Source organism: Coloeus monedula (assembly GCF_965178545.1).
Source record: "Coloeus monedula genome assembly, chromosome: 4".
In the NCBI taxonomy this organism is placed as follows: domain Eukaryota; kingdom Metazoa; phylum Chordata; class Aves; order Passeriformes; family Corvidae; genus Coloeus; species Coloeus monedula.
The window spans coordinates 2040941-2059821 of record NC_138784.1 but is presented as its reverse complement, the minus strand read 5'-3'; the positions used below and the strand labels follow the sequence as shown (position 1 = coordinate 2059821).

Sequence of the window (18881 nt, the reverse complement as noted above, 5' to 3'; positions counted from 1 at the left end):
CCTGCCACCAGCCCACTGCCCTCTCTAGTGTTGTCCCCAGGGTTTCATACCTTCAACCACCTCACACTTCACCTGACTGAGAAGCTAGAAATCCAGTTGGAAACAACATCCTTATCAGCCTCCACACACACGGAGGATAAAGCTACTTTACATCAGGTATTAAAAATCAAGTGTCATGAAGCCAATCATTCATTTCCATTGCTAATTACACTAATTGCATTTAGAGTGTTACCTTGGCCCGGTGCCGAAAGGCTCGGTACCGAGAGGGCACCGTCACTGGTGAAGGCAGAGTAGAGATTTTCACTGGAAGGTGAAGGTTTGAGGGGCTGTAACAAATGGTTCTGCCCAGTCTCTGGCACACTACCAGGAGGATGAAGGGTCTGCTGAGGGGGCAAGACTGATGGTGCACTTTGAGCTGACAGGTTGCCTAGAGGAAAAAGGAAGGCAAAAAGTTTTGGTTTCCACACATTTGAACTTGATCAAGCATGACAATACAGGCGAGAGAGGGAGAGGCAGGGGGAGAGAACTACTCCAGTTTCTGACAAAGCAGTTAAGACCAGAGAAATTCTTCAGTTTTAAGACAACTCTGTGCTGGTTTATGTGCTCACAGGGTTCCTCTATCACATAACAAAACAGAAATGAGCAGCCAGGGTGACCGGACACAGACGTCTCAGCAGGACATTACCAAAGCGGTAACAAATATTTCTGCTGGCACTGCTGGCCCTCTAGTACTGTTTGCTCCTGCTACAGGATTAGAGAAACATCTCCAATTACCCACAGAGTATCTGTCACCCATGTCACTCAATCAGTAAACAGAAACTATTTCCTGAGTTCTGTTTGTTATAAAAATGGTCTTAGTAAGAAAGGAAGCCTTGACAATTGAAACTCTCAATTGGTAAGTACAATAAATCTTCCATTCCATTTAAAAAACCCACTAGTTTAACATCCATCAACCCTAAGTTTCTGCAGTGTAAGGACAATAGTACTATCGTGCTTAAGTGGTACTAAATTAGAAAAAAAAATCTCTGCAGATGACTAAAGAGACCAGACCCATTCTGCAAAATCAGTTTCAGGAGGGAACAAGCAGAGCCTCTCTTTAAAAAACAGAAGTTTTTCTCCCACACTGTAAACTTACGCTTTTCTTCCTAGTCAGAGCCCAATGACTACAATACAGATCACAACTTTAAAACTGCTCTTACAGAATAATGTCACAGTACCTTTCAGTGGACTGAAAAAGTCCCAAGCAAGACTACCAAATAGCAGAAGTAATTTTAAAAGAGATAAAAGAAATCCAGGGAAGAACTGGTACACAGAAAGACACTCCTCAAAAAAAAAGACAGGGACACAGATGTAAGAATGAGATGGCATTTGTCTATTTTATCTACTGAAAGTATTGAAGGAAGCCTTACCTGATAGCTGAGGGCTTTTATGTCCCTGGGAGCTGCTACGACTGGACTTGCTGCTTTTTCCTTTCGTAGGTCGTCTCCTTCTTCCTGAAAGGGGTGCAGCTGGGGGAATAATTACTGCAGGTGGGGCCTTTCCCAGTTTCATGTAGAGTGACTCAATCTCCTGCTTCTGGCGACTCTGCAGCTCCTGGATCTCTTTAAGGTGCCTAACAAGTTACAAAACAGTGTGATTTACAAGAATTATATGTATAGACATACATGCAAACAATTCCTCCCCTCAGTCAAGCCTGACCTGCTTCTTTGGTCGAACTCTCAGACATTTAAGAAAGCAGGAAATACATCTTTTCCACAAATAACCACTGACCACACATGGCAAAACACTTGCCATTTTCCAGTGTGCTTTGGCCCTGGCTAGAATTCCAAAACAAAGTCCCCAGCATTGCATTCACAAAACCAGAGTAAACAGAAGTACAAAAAAAGCATTCAAATGCTACAGAATAGCTAGATTACTCATTTTCTGAGACATATGGCCTTGGAGACTTCCACACTGGTACTGCCTTACAATTTGCTTCAGAGCAGTTGCATACACAGGATTTAAAACTGCCAGCTACCCTAAAAGAAAGTTCAACTTTCAGTATAAATTACTAGGTCACATAGCTTCACTTCTAGATTTTTTTTTTCTGAGCCAACAAGGTCTCTTCAGGAAAAGAAGGGCCATTAGAAGTGCCAGAAAGACATATCAGAAATGCAGAGATTGTGTGTCATTTTCAAACAAGACTCCATTTTTCCCACTAACTCCAGTGATATGCTAAATCTTCCTTAGATCTAGAGCCTTACCCATAGTGCAGCTGTCAGCCGACATACAGCAAGGTTACAGGGTACAAAATTAAGCCCAGCAAACATGTATATTCCTCTTTAGTTATAATTATGTACTGCTTCCCCACTGAAGAACCTTACTTCCTACATAAATGCTGACAATGGCTCCTGACACTTAGCAAAGGCTAAGGGAAGTACAGGTGAAATTCACATGAATCCTGTTACATATCTTCCATACACAACCACACAAAGGAAGAGCCTTACTTCTCCCGTAACCGACGGAGTTCCAATTTCAAGTCTTCATCTTCAATGTCCGACTCATTGTCACTGCTCATGTAGGAAGAGTTGAAGGAGTTGCTAAGGCTCTGAACAGGGAGGCTGATCTTTGATCCCAGGTGCTGGACAGAGTCTGGGCTCCCTGAGCCATCATCCAAATCCTTAGCCATCCCACTTAGAAAGGCAGCCTCCGGATCAGAGGATGGACCGTTCATGTGTGGGGACTGCCTCGACTCCAGCTCTTTCTTCGGAGCTGCAGCTGAAGAAGCAACTTGTTCCAAGCCCACAGAGAGAGGAAGAGTCACAGGCTCTTTCTGGGCACAGCTGACCTCATCGCGAGCCTTCGCCACGGAGAAGCGCCCCACTTGATCCGTGGCCGCTGTCACCTGGAAGCGCCCGACCTTGGTCGCCTGAGCAGCATCTGGCGGCGGCGCGGGAGCCGCCTGAGCCAGGCCGTCCACCACATCCAAGGAGGCGGCGGCCGCAGCCCCGCTCTTCCGAGACTCAGCCTGCTTCACCAGCGTGCTCTCTGGGCTGCTGCCAGAAAGGCTTGAAGAATCAGTGGAGGTGGTTTCAAATTGCACTGGCTTCGTTTCAGGTTTGTCACCCTCTTTTAGCACATCATCCACTGCCACGGATACCTAGAATAGAAATACAATCATGCAGGCTTCCTTCGTTTTCCCTCAACACGATGCTTTTATTTTCCTTAATGGTAAGATGCATCTGAGAGGGAAAAATAACTCATTTCCTAGGTATGCCACAAAGCAAGCGACTGCTTCTCCCCAGGCAAAACACTGCCACACAAAGTAGTACTTCTGTGTAATCTGGAGGATTAACTCCAAGAAACAGCAGCCTCAGATGGGGCCTCCTGCACCAACAGGACATAACACAGTGAACATCCCAGCACTGTTAGTGAGAAGGCAGCCTAACATTAAAGGCCAAGGCCAACAGCTAAGGCCTGCCATCATGAAACCCTGTATTCACAACTCTAGACCTGCACAGACTGTGCGCTCTCTGCCCTGAATGGAAACAGCATCTGCAGAACTGCTTTCACAGGCTCTACAAGGACAGCAAAGTCCAGCACAAGGCACACGGAGCTGGCACTACCAGGAACCACTCAAAGATGCTGTACCAAGAGCCGAGTTCAGCATCTCCTACCTGAAACCGTCCCATCTTCAGCACACTGGCTCCTGCTGCGGCAGCCACAGCACTGCTCTCTCCATCACCTGATGCCAAAGCTAAGGAAAAGGAGAACGGGATCAAGAAGACAATGAGCAGCAAATTATTTGAACTCACTCCAACCATTTCTTTTTACATACTTCAAATTCAACTCTCTATTCAACCATCTATCTTTTGGACCCATAGCACCATATTAATAGAACTATTATGTTAAGTTGAAGCATTTTTCTACAACATTTCCCTGCACAGTGTATTTGCTGAAAGTGCACTTGTAGGCAACAGTAAAAAAAGCACACTGATTTCAAACAGGGATGAAAAACAGACAAATAATAAAAAACAGAACTGAAATTTATGCAAAAGAAAGCTTATTTTAATTCAATACCCAGAGTGACTACCTAAATTTCACAAACGCTGGGGACAATTTATTCACAGAAAAGGGACAAGTTGAAGAAATGCTATAAACCACATCTAGTCAAAGTGCCTATCTGAAGCTTTCCAAGCTGGATTCTTAGGTGTCAGCTCCTGATTCTGTTGCTCTGTGCACTGGCAGTATAAAGTCACAAAGCTGAGAAATAACGGGCTATTTTTAAATCAGTTCTATTGGACAGCTTGCTCTGTTTATTAAGCAACTTCCCAGTTTGCTTACCTTTACCTTCTACATTTAAAAGACAAAACCCAACTCATTTTATAGCAGACTAACAAATTCTACATTATAGTTCACTACCAATGTCCCAAAATGAGAGTATTTCATTTTTTTTCCTTCATGGTTTTATTAGCTTCTGAAGGTTTGTTATTGAACTTCAGAGGCTCATGCATGTTAAATAGTGTTTACTAGACAGTTCAAGAAAAGAATTCAGTACCATATTAACAGCCTCTTTTAAAAACAGAAGACTTCAAAAATTAAAACAATTAGGTGAATACTGACAGGAGAGTCTCAGATTATTTTATAAGTATTTGGATTTCCCCTCCAGTAACTCAATTCATACAGATTTGAAAGTCATTGGTCATCCAGACTTTAACTGGTGATCACCCAGTCAGCCTTCAGTTGTTCTAAAGCAGACAGAAGGGAGTCTGGGTTTCCTACTACCTTCCTTAAATGTTTAGTAGTTGAGCCTTGGTTTCTCTGTTTAAACAGAAATGAAACACCCTTAGGTAAGGGAGAGGTATCCTACATGTAGAACACAGTGTAATGACACAAAACAAGTACTACTGTTGTTGCCAGGAACATAACACATGACAGAAAACAGTTTCTTCCAAGTCCTGATGCTGTACCTTAGCAGCATAGTAGAGACACTTTGTGACTCTTAATTTAGCATTTTGGACAGCTTTAAATCCTAAATGAGTCACTACAATATGCATGTATCTCTCATCCCCCCGCTCCTGGCCTACAAGGAAAATTTCCGTCTGGTTACTAAAAGCTAGTATGATCCCCACAAGGAGCTGCCATTCCATGACTTGCTAGAAAAGGCTATAACCTTTCAAGTGGTAACTGTTCAATTTTGGATTCTATCTTCATGCTGAGAAATCATGTAAAGTAATCATGGCTGTCTTACCATCCTTCAGAGACTGCGTTGCTGTGGACACCGGCCCAGTAACCGTTGTTGATGCTACTGAGGGCACAGACTGCAGGTGCAAGGGGGAAAACGAAATAAAGTTCAATTAAAATAATTAGCAGTTTCACTGAATGCCAACAAATCCAACATACCACATATTATGCAATTTTTTTGCTTCCAACACGGACAAAGTATGACCCATGAAAAGACAAATGCAAGACAAGAGATTTTACAGGCCTTAAAACCCTGAGGCTGTGAGCACATCACCCCTTGGCCTGTGCAGAAATAATGCATAAACAGCCACTTGGATTGTCAATCCTTGTCTTCATTCAGTATCCAAAGCTCTTTACCAGAAGCTTTTAAAATTTCAGATCCACACTTGCAACATCCCTCCCAAATTAAGACTGACATATCACATATTTTCCCCTTATTCTACATTCACTTCCATTTCTAGTTTGGTGACACCACCAGAAAAGCTGGAATAACAACTAATATCAGGAAACAGCTTCAGGAAATTACGTAATCTATTGCAATACACAGACTTTTCCGATTTTGGTTGACTCAGTCCCACAAACTGGAAGATGACTCTTAATTGTTATTTTTAAAAGTCTAAATACTGGTGTAGTGATATTAAAGGCAGTGACCTAAGAGCATGACTTTGAGAAAACACTGAGGTTTTTCAAGACTACTAAGCTACCAACACTGCAAACATACACAGGCAGGAGCAGATGTCACTGGGACGGTCTCTGGACTAAGGGTTCTTCTCAGCTGAGCATCCAGATCTTCCAGTGGCTGTTGGGACTGAGAAAGAAAAGAGTAAAACCATGTTCCAGCTCAGGAAAAATAAATCATAGTTGAGAAACAGACATATTTAATACTATAATTTAAAGCACTCAGTACAGCTTCTGTATTTCTATCAAGTTTCCTTCCTACACATTTAGACTTAACATCTACAGCACAGTAAGACTGGAAGTAACTTAAGCAATTTGTTTAAAAACAATAGAACACGAAAATTAACTGGAACTTTAAAAAATCACCAAAAAAAAAAAACCAAACAAACAAAAAAAAACCCCAAAAAACTCCACAATACGCCTCAAAACCAAACAACAAAAAAAGCCCCAACCCACAAGTTTCCTCAGAGAGGCTATATAGATGGATTGACTTGAAGAGGATGGAGAGGGGCAGAATCTCTCAAGCATGCTTATTACTTAGATTTCAGCTGGCATACAAGATGTTTTTCAAACTTGGCCAATTGAATTGGGAAGAGAAAGAGAAGAAGAATATTTTACCTAAAAATATCTTGAAGATAAAAAAAAAAGTCCCGAAGTCCCAAAATAATTAAATTAGGGCCATGCCCATAAGATGCATTGAAAGAAGAATGTATTGTCAGATACCATTAAGTTGCAATTCTGACCCTACAGAACAGAAATTTTCATCCAAACTTTAGCATTATTAATCTTTCCAAGTCCTTCACATTAAAAAAAGCTGTATCTGTTTTTAAAACTGAAGCAGAGGTCATGACAACATAAAACTAATACTTTCCACTGGAAGTTAGAGGTACACAATAGCATAAAGATGGTTTCAACAGGTTGCCAGGGTAACATTCTTCCTGACTTGTGGATTTCAAAGCAAAACCAAAAACCCTAGGAACAATAAAGCCTGTATCAATTCCATTATACAAAAAAGAGCAGAAGATGCAGACTTCTATGACTCCATTCAGAAATCCAAATGCTTAGCAACAAGCGAGCTAATTTAATTCAACACTGTAAAATAAAGGGGACGTGTCACCTGAAATACTAAATAATTCTCATCGCTTATGCTCACAAAAAGATATTTGCTTCAAGTAAACAGAGCTAGCAGAATGATCAGGAAATAAAGATCTCCTTACAGAACAAGGGGACCAAAATGAAGCTTGAGAGATTAATCTAAACACACTTTAAAAAGCAATTAAGGAATAAACAGAATGGGTATTTAAGACTGTGGAACAGACTGTTCAAAACTGGTCTTGCAATGACGTGTACTCTGTCTGCAAATTACGAGTCTGCTACTAAGGCAAGGAAAAAAAGTTGTGTAATCACCTACTACTGACAGAAGCAGCACGGAAGGCAAGCATACCTACTTTAAGACAAGCCAGTAATTTTCCAGATAGTATTATGTTATAGCAGCAAATGCTCTTAACAGTCAATTACATTTGATCCAGTTGGTCTCCTCCAATTTTGTCTCACTCCTAGACAATCCTTATGAGCTCAAATGAGACGTGAAATTTGGGAAGTTGTTTGCAAAGGACAAGAAGCAAGGGATCTATATTTGTGACTCTTCCATGCCACAAATCCTGCCAGAAATACCTATGACAAACAGGAAGCAGCCTTTTGCAGTGGTACAGTGGCTTGAGTCATAAAAGTGGCTACAAGTGCTTTAGAGCTTAGGGGAAAATACTACTACTATAGTGAGTTTCCAGCAACGAAAATGAAAAGGACTATGAACTCCATATGACTGATTTTAACCAGCTGTCTCCTGATCCATCTCATACCTGACCATGGGAAGAATGCAGGTAAGAATTATCACCAAATTGTCGTGGTCTTCTCTTCATTAAACCATGGTTCAGAAAGAACTGACTGAAAGAGAGAAACCAGCTCCTGCCTCTGAAGTCAGGGGGGAAGAACAAGTGGTTTTTTCTTGCTCAGTTTGGAGAAAGAAGATACCCATTTCCTTGCTACTCGCAGGGCAGGAATACGGCCCGTGGCTCGAAGATCAAGATGCAAAAATGAGCTACTTTTAGAAACATTTCAGTTGAATAAGCCTTTTTCTTCCAACTTCAGATGTTATCTGCCTTAGCTGTGCAAACCACACAGAATTGCAGACTGGGTCAGGCTGGAAGGGACCACAGTGGGTCCCCTGCTCAAGCAGGGCCATCCCAGAGCACATGGCACAGGATTGCATCCAGCTGGTTCCTGGATAGCTCCAGAAAGACTTCACACCCTCTCTGGACATTCTTCTTCCAGTGCTTGGTCACCTGCACAGGAAAGAAGTTCTTCCTCATGTTCAGGTGGAACTTTCTGGGCATCAGTTTCTGCCCATTGCCCCTTGTCCTATTGCCTGGCACCACCATTTACACACAAAATATCCGAGCTAACTATTGTATACAAGAATGACAGAATCACCAGCTTGGGAGAGACCTCTAAGATCAGAGTCCAACCTATGCCCTAACACCTCAACTAAACCATGGCACCAAGTGCCACATCCAATTGTTTTTTAAACACATCCAGGGATGGTGCTTCCACCACCTCCCCAGGCAGACAATTCCAGTACTTCACCACTCCTTTCATGAAAAACTTTTTCCTAATATCCAACCTGTATTTCCCTTGGTGCAGCTTAAGACTGTGTCCTCTCAAGGACAGAAGCTAAGCAGGGGAAGCCACTGCTACATTTCAAACCATGTTTATGATAAGGAGATTCAAATACCTTTTGCAAATATTAAAGGCTAGTGAAATCAGAATGTAGTAATAATCACAAAAAGCCCAAACCAAACAACCCCCACCAAACAAAAAGGCAATCACGAAAAGAAACAACCAAACCCCAAAACCTCACAAGGAATTCACAAAGGCAGCAATTTTACATTTTCATAAGCATTTCATGGCAATATATAATTTTTCGTATTATTTTGCTACTATACCCTTTTCAAGAATAAAACAGGTTCAAGTTTTATGCACACACTCCCCTGCATTACATTTTTTTTAAAAAACCTTTCAAATTCAGATTACCACACCACAACCCCTAAGCCTGATTAGGCACTGGGTACAGCACCCCAAAGGGCAAGCTGCATAGAACCACAGAGAATGGTTTGGCCTGGAAGGGACCTTGAAGATCATCCAGTTCCAACCCCTGCCATGGGCACGGACACCTTCCACTAGACCAGGTCACTCACACCCAATGCTGAAACCACTGAAACCACTCTGGCTACTGCTACGGTTACACAAAAGGAGTTACTCAGTCAAAAGAAAAGGAAAACAAGAACATTAATAACATGCAATGGAGAGTTTAATTGAAACATGCTCTCTGAAGGGAAAAGAAGCAGATAAAATCTGCCAAGTTGTGTAGCACCTGAGTTAGTGAAGGTCCTGGAAAAGGTGGCAGCTGCTCACTGGATGGAGTGCCAGCCGGAAGGTCAGAACCTATTGGTAGCACCTATGGATAACGAAGAGGAAACGCGCGTCCATCAGACATGGAACCACAGAAGGATCAGACACCAAGCTACAGTCAGTCATGTCATACAACAGAAGCCTCAACTGTTTTTTTGGTAGAGAATTCCTTCCTGGACAGTTAGCATAGAGTCTTTAGGGACTTTTGCAACCAAGTTAGGGGAAGTTGTTTGCTTCGTTTTTATTTTATAATCCAGATTATCTTTGAGCAGCCACAATTTCCAGTTTAAACAAGCTGCAGTATCCAGGAACAAAGTATCTTGGGGATAGTATTTTCAAGTCCGGAAGAAATGTTAAAACAATTCTTCCAAGAAGCTTAAATTCTAAAATGGTGCAAGAATGCACTTAGTCTCCTTCCAACAGATCTGTGTTAACTGTCCATTAGAAACTGCAAGCTGCATGCTTCCAGCAAATTGTTCCAAGCAACATGACTTGACAACAGGAACTGTCAGTGCCAGAGGATGTCTCCACTTGTTGAGAAACAGATTTATAGAGCTCTCACACCAATCTTTTGATCCATCACTTCCTTTTGAACCTGAAGGGTATTGATGACCCACAGAAGGTGATTAGGCCATGCAACTGGGTAGGGGCAAGTCATCCAGGTTACGTGGAGGAGGTTAGAGAGACTCGAAAGGTTAGGAGGAGGCATCAAAGCCCCCTCACCAGGTCAGATAACACATACCAGTTAGTCATTTCCATTGTTAGGGAAGTGGGAAGTTGTAGGAATTAAGCAACCCATTACACAATTTGCAATTCTTATTCTCAGCTGTCATCCTGAGGTTTGCCAGTGCCTCTGAAGTCTGAGCACACACGCAGCCTCATGGGCTACAGCGCTGGCCAGCTGGCTGCCCCTGCACGGCAGCGAGCGCTGCTGGACAGGGGGAACTGCTCCACGGTCTGCTCCAGTCCTCAAGGAGCAGGACCACTTCTGGCTTGCAGTGTGTTACCACAGCTGGAACTGATGGGTCAAACTGCAGGAGCAGCTGCTAGTGAAGGTGCACTCCCAGACTTATCTACCCTCCCAAAAGCATCTCAGCAGGAACTAGGCCGAGTTGCATTAGCTCAACTTTTTTGTGCAGCAGGAACACATGTGAGGATGCTACCTGTTCTGAGGCATGATGAATTTTTAAGCTGTGGTAACTTCATCATTTAGTTTATAAATAAGAGGCAAAACATACTTTAAATGCATTTGTAAGAGAAGATGAAACACATTAAACTGTCTAGGTTAACAGTTTGGCCACAAATAAAATAAATACACAGACACAGAGTTTAGCAAACCCCAGAAAAACTAAAACAATAAGCTCCTTAATGCTCAGCAACAACACCAAGTGAAATTAAAATTAAGCTTTGGAAAAAAACAAACTAATCTATAAATGAAAACTTCAGAGAGGAGGTAGGCTTTCTACAACCGACAATCAAAAAACCTATAACATTTATTACATTTAAACCCAAGCCTTTGTAATTACAGGTTTGCAATTAGCAGTTTTCTAACTGCTCCAAACTGTTCCTGAATGAATACCAGTTTCCATTTTTTTCTAATATTTCTTTCCTAATTTTCAATTTCACTGAAATACTAATGGATGCCTTTGTGTCTAGATTTCCTTATCAGCTTTATTGGCACATATTCCCACTCCTCCATAGCAGAAATTTTCTACTGTCTTTGACTACAAAGAGTACATGGAAAGACTACTAATGAATGGAGATGCTGGGAGCGTTGGCTCAATGTGAATGGCCTGAAACTGGTTAACAGCAAGGCTGGCTAAAGACAACCAACACAAAGTGCCAATGAGTACAAAAAAGCATTACAGAAACAAAAAGAAGCAACTATTAAAGCTTTTGGTTCATTAAATACCTGAAAGTTTCTTCAATTTATTTCCATTTGAGAGCTACCTTTCCATTTAAGGAAAGGACTACCAAAACAATTTAAAACACTGAAATGGGCTGTGTCCCCACACAGGCAGGCGTTTAAAAGAAAATTTCACTTATTGTTATATCTGGTTGGTGAGCAGGTAGCAACGTCCACAACGTCTCTCAAGTTGTTACTTCTTTGTGAAAGTGTTTTGCTTGTAGAGCATGAGTCAGTAAACAACAACAACAAAAAAAGGTTTGTTTTCAGGTATCTCTTAAACTTCTCAAAATCCTGCTCTCACAAATCTAACATTTTAAAGGAAAATGGTGTCCAGGCATCAAATAAGTAGCAGAGAACTTCAAAAAAATAAATCCTTTCAGTCAGGTTCACCGTTGCCTTCAAGGAAAAGGCTCACGACAGGAAGCAAAACTATGCTATCCTGACTACTTTGTGAAATATACAACCAACCATCTCAGTCTAATGGTCATGTACCAGATAAAAAGCTATCTAAAGCAAGACATCCAAATTCTATTTGAAAAAAGCCGTATCAAGAAAAAAACCCAAACAAACAAAAAGCAAACCACAGTTGCTTGGCTCTTTGTAGTTTGAGTAGGAAAAACTAACAGTGACATCAAACACATCTCTCCAAAACATAAAACAGAATTGGACTTTTTTTTCCCCATTAGGGACAAAAATAAAACACCTCTTGGGACACATAAGAACAACCAGAGTGTAAACCTTTCAATACTATATTAAATGAAGAAGCTTGTTCCTGAATACATATTTTGCTTTATGAAAAGGATGCTGCCCAAGCAGGCTGTTTCCTACAAGAGCTGAATACTCCCACAAACGCTGCGTTTCTTACCGGTACCCTGCTGAGAGGGGGCTTTGAAGGAGAGGTCCCCGGTTTCACTGCTGCTGTGGCGATGCTGCTCGAGGCTGAGATGTAGCTGACGGGGGTGATCACTTGCCCAGGAGTGGCAACTGGAGTCAGCACTGGCAAGCCAGTTGGTCCAAGAGGCAAACTGCTTGGAGGTATACAAGTGCTAATGGATGTCAGGGGTTTGGTTGGTGCAACAGCAGTAGTTGGGATCCCAGGAACAACGGTGGTTTCCATCACCAGCGAGGTCTCCAGAGACACTGACGGATGCACCGTTCCCACGTTACCATGCTCACTGAAGAGAGACCGCAGCTTTTCTTCCAGGGTCTTTATGTCATCAATACCAGGGGCTTTAGACTGAGCATCAGCATCAGCCTCCAGACAGTGAATGTGAGGCTGGTTGGGCAATGGAGCTGGTTGAGGCTGGCTGTGTATCAAAGTCTGCTGTACTGCAGGCAAGTTAGTGACTGGTTGTGGCAAGACACCAGGTAAGGGAACCTGGGGCAACATGGGTGTTGCACCTGAAATCTGGGGTAGGACAGGTGTTGATGTAATTCCTGATGGAACGAGTAAGGGGTGGATCACTGGCTGAGAGACTGAACCACATATGCTCGATGCTGCTGAGGATGATAAAGGTGCAGAGATTGGAAGAGATAAGCCAGCTGCATTGCAGGGATGTGATTTATCCAGAGAGTGCCCAGTCTCAGGTAGTGACTGTGGAGCGCTTACCACTGTTGTTTCTGCCAGACTGCACACAGAGCTACTGCTACTGTGCTGAGGAAGCTGCAAAGCCACGTTCTGGGCCAGAGACAGGGCAACAGATGTCTGTGGTGCTGCCATACTACTCACAATCTGAGGAGTAGACTGGGATGTCACAGCTGGTGCCACAGCACTGAGACCAGTGACACCAGGAACCTGGGTAGATGGCAGTGCCAAAGCCGATGGCGTGCTGATACTGGGGGCAATGTCTGCAGTCACTGGTTGAGCAGGCTGGGACATGGCAGATATGGAGAAAGAAGCAGGGGCGCTCACGCTGGAAGTGACACCGGTCGATTGCTGTCCAGGCTGTGAGGCTGAAGGTGGAGAAATAGAGCTTGGCACACTTGTGCTTGGTGCAACTCCAACAGCTGCATTTTCTGAAGGCAAAGTAACAGATCCTGGAAGAGAAACACCAGTGCTGGAGGGAACAGATACTGAAGAAGTAGCCACAGATGCAGGAGTTGCACCACTGCCCGCCATGGTAGAAAGTGCAGGTGGAAATGGTGGTATGGTTTGATTGAACACTGGAGGAGCTGTGCTAGGTCCTTCTGTCATCTGAGCGTGTCCCATCTCAGAGAAGGCTTGCTGCAAGCTCAGTGATGATGCCGAGTGGGAGAGATTCATTCCAGGACCATGTACTGGAGATGCTGCAACTGGAAGAAAACAAAATTATCAGTCCACCTGAGAAAGTTCATTATAGTATTATTCTCTATGGCTAAACTAAGACCACATTTACCTCTTAGAATAAAAAAAACCCCAACAAATCAAACAAGAAACCCACAGCAAAACAACAAAACACAAAAATCCAGGCTTATATTATATTAAAATACAGAATTAAGGTTTCAGAGTCTTGCAGACAGCCCATCAGCTGTTTTTTCTCTAAGAATTCTGGAAAAGATGACCCAAATTATGGTCACCTCTTACCAGCATGAACAGCTCCTTACTTCCCTGAGTACTTTAGGAAGCCTTCAGTAACAGTTTAGTTACCTAATTTCACAGTTCTGATGAACATGTCTTCAGCATCAGCTCTTAAGAGTTTAGACAACTCACCCATATCTGAAGTTTCATTTCCTCCAGAAACAGCAGATGTGAAAAAGCCCTGTTCTTTCAATCGGCTCTCAGGGACCGGGCTGACAATGAACCGTCTTCCCGCAGAATGAACAACCTGGGTAAAGGAGCTAGAAGGAACCCCTAAACAGAAAGAAGGTGGATGTTTAGTGACACATGGTTGTAACTAAATACATAACCTGCAATATGGAATGTGCACTCCATCATACAAAATAAAAACTTGGCTGCACCCATCCGCTGAAACAGAAAAAGGTAACTGTTGAAAAAAAATCACAAAAGACTTACCTATTCTTTGTGGCATGGAAGATGTAGGATCTGGCTGTTTGAACTCTAATTTCTGTAAAGTAAGATAAAATTTAAACTTCTATTCTGAAACAGAAACCCACAAGACAGTTCTTAAAATGCTAGCTTACTGAAATGTGGGCATTTAAGGGAAGCAGTACCTGGGACCCAAGCACCATCACCAAACTAGAGGAATTCTGCCCAGATAAATGTCCACTACAGTGTTTTTAGAGACTCTCAGCTTAGCGACTGTCAATGTAACAATTTGATCTAAAAATTCTTTTGGAAATCCAACTGATTTCCTGAAACATTCGACAGACAAATGGATGTTCCAAACTAGCTCCGGGTGTAATTAAGGTAGAGATTCAGGAAATGTCACCCCTTTCAGCACCCAGCAAACAGATTCAAAACCTGTGTTTCCTAACCGAGCTATCCAGTCTCTTAGTACTTCACTGGGTGGAGGGCCTGAGACCAAGCTCTCAGTGTTTAGTTGCACAGGGTTGGGGTTTTACTGTCCTACCTCACAATAATCTCAAATCCAAGAAACATCAGCATTAAGGACTGTTTAGTGGCCTGTTAGGAGATTCAGCAGCTTTGGAAGTCTTCAAACACATCAAAAAGTAAGAGGTCTGTTATTTAGCTTTCTAACTTAATTTTAGGCACTCACTCTGATATGAAGCTTTCCCTTTTTGCCTTTTAATTATTGATCTTTGATATCTCTCACAGCAGGAAGTTTCTATTTCTAGCTAGCTCTACTCACAAAGCCATACCACCCAAAATGGAAGATGCAAACAGCTGAGGCAGTCTGTCCTTCACATACCTGCGAGCCCGGGAAGAAGCCATCATCTTTTGTCTGCATGCTCTCCAGCCCCTGATCCCCTTCTGGCTCCACGCTTGCATCCTCACTTAGCATTTCATCTGCTTTCTCAATAATCTCTCGTACCTGTTCTACAAATGAGTCTCGCTCTGTTGCTAAAATAAACTCGTTCTGCACCTGTAAAGAGAACAAAGCAACATTAATTTTACACAAACAATTTCAAAACAATATATTGAATAACTACAATTTACTCTTGGTGCTAATTTTTGTCTTCCCTTTGCTGTTCTTCCGAACAAGATGAAGGTGGTGACACCTTAGAGAAAAACAATTGTTTCTCAGATTATCTCCAGCACAGAAGCGTGTGCCCTGGTTTAATCTCTGCTGTGGAACAACATTCAATCTCACTTCTTCATCAAAATGTCACCTCAATCTTTGCTTAGCAGAGAGAAATGTAATATTAGCAGCCGTATCTTACTGCAATTCCTCCTGCCTAATGAATGCAATGTGCATTAAGAGACATATTTAAAGAGAACTGTAATATAAAAGAAATTGAAAATTCTGTATCGCAAGATGTCTTCTGTGCTTCTCTTTCCATGCCATATACAACTTCTCCTCCATGCAGGTTGCACATCACTGATTTAAAGTCTGGCTGTGGTACATAAAAGCCAGTATGAATTATGTTCCAAATACAGGGAGAGGAAGATTACTCAGCCTGCCTGCTTCCAATACATTGTATTGCTTTATGAAAATACCTTCTCTCGCTTATGTTGGACAATATTAGTTTAAACAAATACACTCAGCAGTTAGGAAGATATTTTTGATTTGGTCTAACCCATGAGAGGATTCTGTCTCCTGAAATTATGTATGGCAAAACTCGCAAAAACAGTTTATGAAACAGAGCTGTCAGTCACAGATTCTCTGCTGGGAAAGAGAGACAAAGTACCTTAGAAGTATAGCCTGAGATGCTCCTTTTACATTAAATTCCTGGGATGCTGGGTCAAGAAAAGGAAAGTCAGGCGTGATGTGCTTGTATCAGCCTTTGCAATGCAGAATACTTTACTAGTTAAAGAAACCTTCAGTACTGTAAGTTTAGGAACGACAGACACCTATATGGGGTATGCCAAACAGTATCGTGATTAAAAGGAAACAAGGAAGTCTTGCAACCAAAAGTTTGCTCAATATTCAACAAGGAACCAACGAGCACAAGGTTCCAGACTGAGATGTTTAAATTAGGTTGCACACTTTTAACTATGTGACTGCATTTTGGATGCAAAGTTCACTTATTTTGCTCCTACTCATCTTCAAATAATTGCATTTGTTGTTGCTTGGAGAGTGTTTGTGTGTTAGTTTTGGCTCATTTTTTATAAATCATACTCTGGTATTTCTCCCATAGGATCACTTTAGGTATAAGGTGAAGAAAAACATCTGTGTACTGTCCACATTTCCTGGCACATGACTTCATGTTATTGACTTCTGTACTGTACTTAGCCAAGAACCAACTTCTTCCTCTTCCTCAGAAAGCCATCAGGGGCAGAGATAATTTCTCCCATATTACTGGTTTGGTTCCTTTCGACAAGTACAAATCCAGCACACACCAACCCAGATTCTGTCACCTCTCTAAGCAAAAGATAAATACTGTCCAGGTGCCCAAGAAGATGGCAAAAGATACTGTGTTTTGTCATCCCCCCTCACTCCAGTAACACTAAAACCATCTCAGGCTCATTTAGACTGTACCAGACCAAAAATGAGAGGTTTAATTAAAAAAAAAAAAAAGGGGGGGTTCTATTCTATGCTACTCAGTACTCTCATTTAAATGTATCTCTACAGGGCAAATTCTTTCCTATGCCTGGCCATCATACATCAAATGGAGAAGTTTTTTCTTTCGATGAAGTCAAAAGCAGCATCAGTCACTGTGTATTTTCAGAAACCAAAACACAATTCCCCTTTCTGACTTTAAAGGCAGAATCTTCCCATTTTAATTGACAACAATGGTGAAACACTTGAAGATTAAGAAGATCTAGCAATGTCTGCTCTTAGAAAAGCAAAGAGAATTGTTTTAACCTGGCACTTCCAGAAGGTTGCTTGCAGTTTTAAAAATGTCAGATTGAAAAAAAAAAAAAAACCCAACCAAAAAACCAGAAGCAGTTTTACCTGATAAAAACCTCAATTCTAAGTTAAAAACTGACACAAATTTCCATGTGACCTGTGCATGCAACATTAATTAATAATCAGACTGCTAAACCATTCTGTGCCAAATTTCTAGTTGTGGTTGTGTACCAATAAGGTGAACACACACCATGTTACATGGCAGAGCAATTCTGAAACATAAACAAAAAAATACAACTGACTGGCTTCTTCATCTCTAAAATATCTTACCATGATTGAAGCTATTTCCTCAGGGTTATCACCATCCAAATCAAATTTGAAAGTAACCATTTTCCGATTGTGTGTCTCTAGCTGGCATTCCACTACCCGATCACCTTTGTTTGAAACCTAAAGCAAAGAAAATAATACTTCAAACCAAAAGCACAAGAATCTAAGACTTTTGCTTTAAAGTTCACTGAGACAAACCAACAGTACTGGTGTAATACAAACATGTTCTATCTTTCCAGTCTAATAAATGATGCCACGTAGAGCATGAATTTTGTCTGAGTGATGCCTTAGGTTTTAACTTTTGTGTTTCTCAAATCTGGTACTGCCTGGTGTGTAACTGAAGTTTCGTGCAGCCTGTCAGCTGCTGCTCTCTCATGCTGGTTAGACATAACAAACCTCTCCAGGTTTGCTCTTCAAGGGGACCTCAGTTGTCCCAGACCCCAAAACGTGTAAAATAAAAGCCTTTGAAGAGGAGGGGCAAACTTGGGGTAATTACATCATTAACTGAAGCTATAATTGGAGAATTAACCCTGATATGCAAATGGACCAAACTTATAAAAGTGTGAAGAACCCGTGAGCCAGTGTCCATCTTGGGTGGAGCCCCTTGTAGGCTTTACACTCCCAAGGTGTACCTTTGAAGGCCCTTCAAATAAATATCTACTTCTGTTCTCTTAATCTTGTCTAGACTCTGTTTTTAGGTAGCCACTTCAAGGCATCATGAGGATACACCAAATATTCTGGAATATTCTGTGGAACCACTGGTAGCTAAGCAAGCCAATTTTACCTTATCTAATGCTCCAAAAAGCTCTTAACACACGATATTTGGGCTGCTTGTAGAGGCTCAAAAATGCATCATGACTACTGAACTGTCCCTAAAATAAAACATACTCACATTGAGAATTCTCAGTTTCGGCCTAGAAGTCTTCTCATGGCGAGAGCGGCTGCGGACAGACCTGCGCATGTGACGTTTCGTCGTCCTCCCTTCGTGCCTTCCACTGGAAGCCGGCACATTCTCGTTGCCATCACTCAATCCTGAAGCAACATCAGAATGTGCACTAAAAACAAAAGGCAACTTCCTGTTAGTATCCATGCATTCCAGAACTGCAACGATGCTCTTTAACCTATCACATGATACTCTGTTCTGGGAAGTGGTAGATGTGTGTTAATCACTGAGTAGAGGAAAACAGTCCTGTCGCCACTTTGGGTTGCTTAAATAGAAATTCTAACAGTAATTATTTTGCTACACCCTCTTGCAAGCTGAGTTGTATAAATCTATCTTATGTTTTCAAGCTGTTTGGAGTTTGAATACTATTTAAGTATTCAAAAGGACAAAAAAAGCATCACTTACAATCCATTTGAATGACAAAGGAAAAAGGACTAGAAGTTAATCACTATATACAATCTTATTTATTCCCTCCATACTC

General features: G+C 41.8%; 1 protein-coding gene across 7 annotated transcripts in view; it reads right to left on the bottom strand.

Annotated features, from left to right (window-relative positions):
• WNK1 (WNK lysine deficient protein kinase 1) overlaps positions 1–18881 on the bottom strand; it is a 100720-nt gene that overhangs the window by 9692 nt on the left and 72147 nt on the right. For 6 of the 7 annotated variants that reach the window (XM_082281083.1, XM_082281084.1, XM_082281087.1 and 3 more), the window contains 13 exons: positions 18350–18512; positions 17461–17577; positions 15088–15261; positions 14271–14322; positions 13968–14108; positions 12144–13570; positions 9332–9415; positions 5945–6031; positions 5231–5300; positions 3657–3736; positions 2487–3139; positions 1410–1612; positions 233–427 (listed from right to left, as the gene is read on the bottom strand). In XM_082281083.1, the coding sequence (XP_082137209.1) occupies positions 233–427; positions 1410–1612; positions 2487–3139; positions 3657–3736; positions 5231–5300; positions 5945–6031; positions 9332–9415; positions 12144–13570; positions 13968–14108; positions 14271–14322; positions 15088–15261; positions 17461–17577; positions 18350–18512 (3446 nt within the window). The remainder of the gene's footprint in view (positions 1–232; positions 428–1409; positions 1613–2486; positions 3140–3656; positions 3737–5230; positions 5301–5944; positions 6032–9331; positions 9416–12143; positions 13571–13967; positions 14109–14270; positions 14323–15087; positions 15262–17460; positions 17578–18349; positions 18513–18881) is intronic. The other variant, XM_082281086.1, reaches the window with a different exon arrangement.